Source organism: Passer montanus, unplaced genomic scaffold (genome assembly GCF_014805655.1).
Source record: "Passer montanus isolate IOZ18808 unplaced genomic scaffold, ASM1480565v1 scaffold303, whole genome shotgun sequence".
In the NCBI taxonomy this organism is placed as follows: domain Eukaryota; kingdom Metazoa; phylum Chordata; class Aves; order Passeriformes; family Passeridae; genus Passer; species Passer montanus.
Genome location: NW_024367742.1, coordinates 73,079 through 76,994, shown reverse-complemented (window position 1 = coordinate 76,994; position 3,916 = coordinate 73,079). Strand labels below are relative to the sequence as shown.

At 68.1% G+C, this 3,916-nt stretch overlaps 1 protein-coding gene across 1 annotated transcript in view; it reads right to left on the bottom strand.

The window, feature by feature from the left end:
* The window catches only part of LOC120504832 (integrin alpha-5-like), a gene marked incomplete at its 3' end in the record, with an annotated part of 11,007 nt that overhangs the window by 908 nt on the left and 6,183 nt on the right, over positions 1-3,916 (bottom strand). The window contains 7 exon segments of the mRNA XM_039714698.1: positions 54-204; positions 517-581; positions 1,073-1,210; positions 1,925-2,094; positions 2,408-2,463; positions 3,171-3,275; positions 3,543-3,655. Of these exon segments, the coding sequence (XP_039570632.1) occupies positions 54-204; positions 517-581; positions 1,073-1,210; positions 1,925-2,094; positions 2,408-2,463; positions 3,171-3,275; positions 3,543-3,655 (798 nt within the window).

The window sequence follows — 3,916 nt, the reverse complement described above, 5'->3', positions numbered from 1 at the left end:
AATTCCAGGGTGCCCCCCCAGCCCCCTCCCCAATTCCAGGGTGCCCCCCTCACCCCGTGGGGGCGCAGCACCCCCGAGTAGAGCGCGCCCGGGGGGGGCCGCACGTGCAGCTCGGCCTCGTACGCCCCCCCCTCGCCCACGTTCCGCGCCTGGAACGTCACGTTGAGGCTGTTCCTGTCCCCCAGGAACACCGCCCGCCGGTCCCTGGGGACACGGGGACATTGGGGACATTGGGGACATTGGGGACATTGGGGACAGGGACAGGGACACACCCAAACCCCCCCAGGAACACCGCCCGCCGGTCCCTGGGGACATTGGGGACACTGGGGACATGGGGACATCCACAGGGACACCCTGGGCACAGCCACCCCTCCCCGGTGCCCCCAGTGCCTTTGTGTGTTCCCGTGTCTCCTCCTGTCCCCGGTGTCCCCAGTGTCCCCTCCTGTCCCTGGTGTCCCCCAGTGTCCCCGTGTCCCCAGTGTCCCCATGTCCCCCCGTGTCCCCGTGTCCCCTTACGCGCTGGCCTCGAGCTGCAGGTCGGGCACACAGACATTGTCCTCGCAGTCCAGCTGGATGTGGGCCTGGGACAGCACGGGGACATCAGAGGGGACATGGGGACAGCACAGGGACACGGGGACAGCACAGGGACATGGGGACATCAGAGGGGACATGGGGACAGCACGGGGACACGGGGACAGCACGGGGACACGGGGACAGCGCAGGGACATGGGGACAGCACGGGGACACAGGGACAGCACAGGACATCAGGCACAGGGGACAGCGCGGGGACATCAGAGGGGACATCAGGGACAGGGGACAGCGCAGGGACATGGGGACAGCACGGGGGACACGGGGACATCAGAGGGGACATCAGCAGGGACAGCAGTGGGGACATGGGGACGTGTGAGACATTGGGGGGACATTGGGGACATCAGGGTGATGGGGACACAGGGGACACCAGGACGCTGGATGACATGGGGTGGGTGACACAAGGTGACACAGGACAGCACAGAGGTGACACAGGGTGACACAGGTGACACACAGGTGACAGGTGACAGGGTGGCAGCGGTACCTTGGCCTCCAGGCGCGTGCGCGTGGCCGGGGACAGCAGCGGGGACAGCCCCGGCGGGGGAGGGGACACGGCCGGGTCCAGGGCCAGGCTCAGGGACAGCGCGATGGGCGACAGCTTGTCCCGGAACTCGGACTCGTTCTGGGGACACGGGGACACCGGGGGGACATGGGGACACCGGGGGGACATGGGGACACCGGGGACATGGGGACACCGAGGGGACATGGGGACACCGGGGGAGAGGGGACAGGGACAGCGCTGGCCCAGGGACACCGGGGGGGAGGGCCCAGGGGTGACAGGGAGGTGACACAGGGGACCCAGAGGTGACACGGGGGCTGCCCTGAGTGACACGGGGCTGACATGAGGGGTCCCGGGGCAGTTTTGGGGTGTTTTGGGGTGGGTTTGGGGCAGTTTCGGGGTCCTGGGGCAGTTTCGAGGTATTTTAGAGCGGTTTTGGGGCAGTTTCGGGGTATTTTGGGGCAGTTTCGAGTGTTTTGGGCAGTTCTGGGGCGGTTTTGGGGTATTTTGGGGCAGTTTCAGGGTATTTTGGGGCGGTTCTGGGGTGTTTTGTGCGGTTTTGGGGTACTTTGGACAGTTTGGGGGTACTTTGGACAGTTTTGGGGTATTTTGGGGCAGTTCCGGGGTGTTTTGGGCAGTTTGGGATGTTTTGGGCAGTTTTGGGGCAGTTTCAGGGTATTTTGGGGCGGTTCTGGGGTGTTTTGTGCGGTTTTGGGGTACTTTGGACAGTTTGGGGGTACTTTGGACAGTTTTGGGGTATTTTGGGGCAGTTTCAGGCAGTTTTGGGGCAGTTCCGGGGCAGTTTTGGGGCAGTTTTGGGCGGCGGGCGCCCCTTACCCTGAGGATGACGGGCAGCGTGTGGCAGCGCGGGGTCCCCCCGTTGGGGACCTCCAGGGTCAGGTTCCGGGTGGGGGAGGGGGGCGCCCCCCCCGCGCCCCCCCCCAGGAACAGCGCGCGCCGCGCCCCCCCCGCCTTGGCCCCGTCCGCGCTCAGCTCCAGCGCCAGCCCTGGGCAGGGGACACCGCGGGGACACCGCGGGGACACCGCGGGACACGTCAGGGACACCGCGGGGACACCGCGGGGACACAGGGACACGACCACCGCGGTGTCCCCGAGCTGCGCGTCCCCATTTGTCCCCTCCATTGGTCCCCGCGATGTCCCCGTTGTTCCTCCCGTGTCCCCTGTCCCCTCCCCGTGTCCCCTGTCCCCTGACTGTCCCCTGTCCCCTCACTGTCCCGTCCCCCTGTGTCCCTGTCCCCTCCCCGTGTCCCCTGTCCCCTCACTGTCCCCTGTCCCCCCCCCGTGTCGCTGTCCCCTCACCGATGGGCCCGGGCAGGTGACGTCCGGAGGCGTTGAGGCAGAAGGTGACATTGATGCTGGGGGGGGACACAGGGGTGGCACCGTGCGTCCCCTCTGTGTCCCCTCAGTGTCCCCCTGGCCACCCCTGGCTGCCCCCAACCCTGTCCCCCCAGCAGGGACACCCAAGGACCCCGCGGTGTCCCCAGCGCATTGTCCCCGTGTCCCCGGGAGCCCCCGGTGTCCCCATGTCCCCAGTGTCCCCTCCCAGTGTCCCCAATCCCCTCTCCACTCTCCCCAGGGTCCCTGCCCTGTCCCCCCACTGTCCCAAATGTCCCCGCTGTCCCTGCTGTCCCCGGTGTCCCGGTGTCCCCTCACTGTCCCCGCTGTCCCCGGTGTCCTGGTGTCCCCTCACTGTCCCCTCTGTCCCCTCACTGTCCCCGCTGTCCCCTTACTGTCCCCGCTGTCCCCGGTGTCCCCTCACTGTCCCCGTGTCCCGGTGTCCCGATGTCCCCGTGTCCCGCTGTCCCGGTGTCCCCTCACTGTCCCCGCTGTCCCCTTACTGTCCCCGCTGTCCCCGGTGTCCCCTCACTGTCCCCGTGTCCCGGTGTCCCGATGTCCCCGTGTCCCGCTGTCCCGGTGTCCCCTCACTGTCCCCGCTGTCCCCTCACTGTCCCCTCACTGTCCCCCCTGTTCCCCTGGTGTCCCCGGTGTCCCCTCACTGTCCCTTCACTGTCCCCGCTGTCCCGCTGTCCCCCTGCTGTCCCGGTGTCCCGGTGTCACCCACCAGGACGCGTGGTGGCCGCTGGCCAGGGCGCAGCCGCGCTCCTCGGGGTTGAACATGGAGGGGACGATGGCCAGGCTGGCGCTGGCGTGGACGATGGGGCGGCCCCTGGGGACAGCGCGTCAGGGACCTGCCACCCCCGGCACCGGGGACACCGCTGACGCGGGTGACAGGTGACACCGCTGACGGGCCACGCGGGCCACGCGGGGGACAGGTGACACGGGGGACACGGGTGACGCTCACCTGTAAACCACGGCCGCGTCCGCCCCGAAGGCGACGCGGGTGACAGGTGACACCGCTGACGGGTCACACAGGTGACACGGGGGACAGGTGACACGGGGGACAGGTGACACGGGGGACACGGGTGACGCTCACCTGTAAACCACGGCCGCGTCCGCCCCGAAGGCGCCAACCAGGAGATCTGTGGGGACAGGGGACACTGAGGGGACACTGAGGGGACATTGAGGGGACACTGAGGGGACACTGAGGGGACACTGAGGGGACAGGGGGACACTGAGGGGACACTGAGGGGACAGGGGGACACCAGGACAGGGACAGGGACACAGGGGGATCCCTGGGAATGGGGACAGGGGGACAGCGGGAGAGGGACAGGGATGGCAGAGGGAGGACATCGGGAATGGGGACAGGGTGACACGGGGGGTGACACAGGGTGACAGGGGGTGACAGGGGTGTCACAAAGGTGACACGGGGGTGACACAGGGTGACAGGGGGGGGACAGGGGGTCCCTG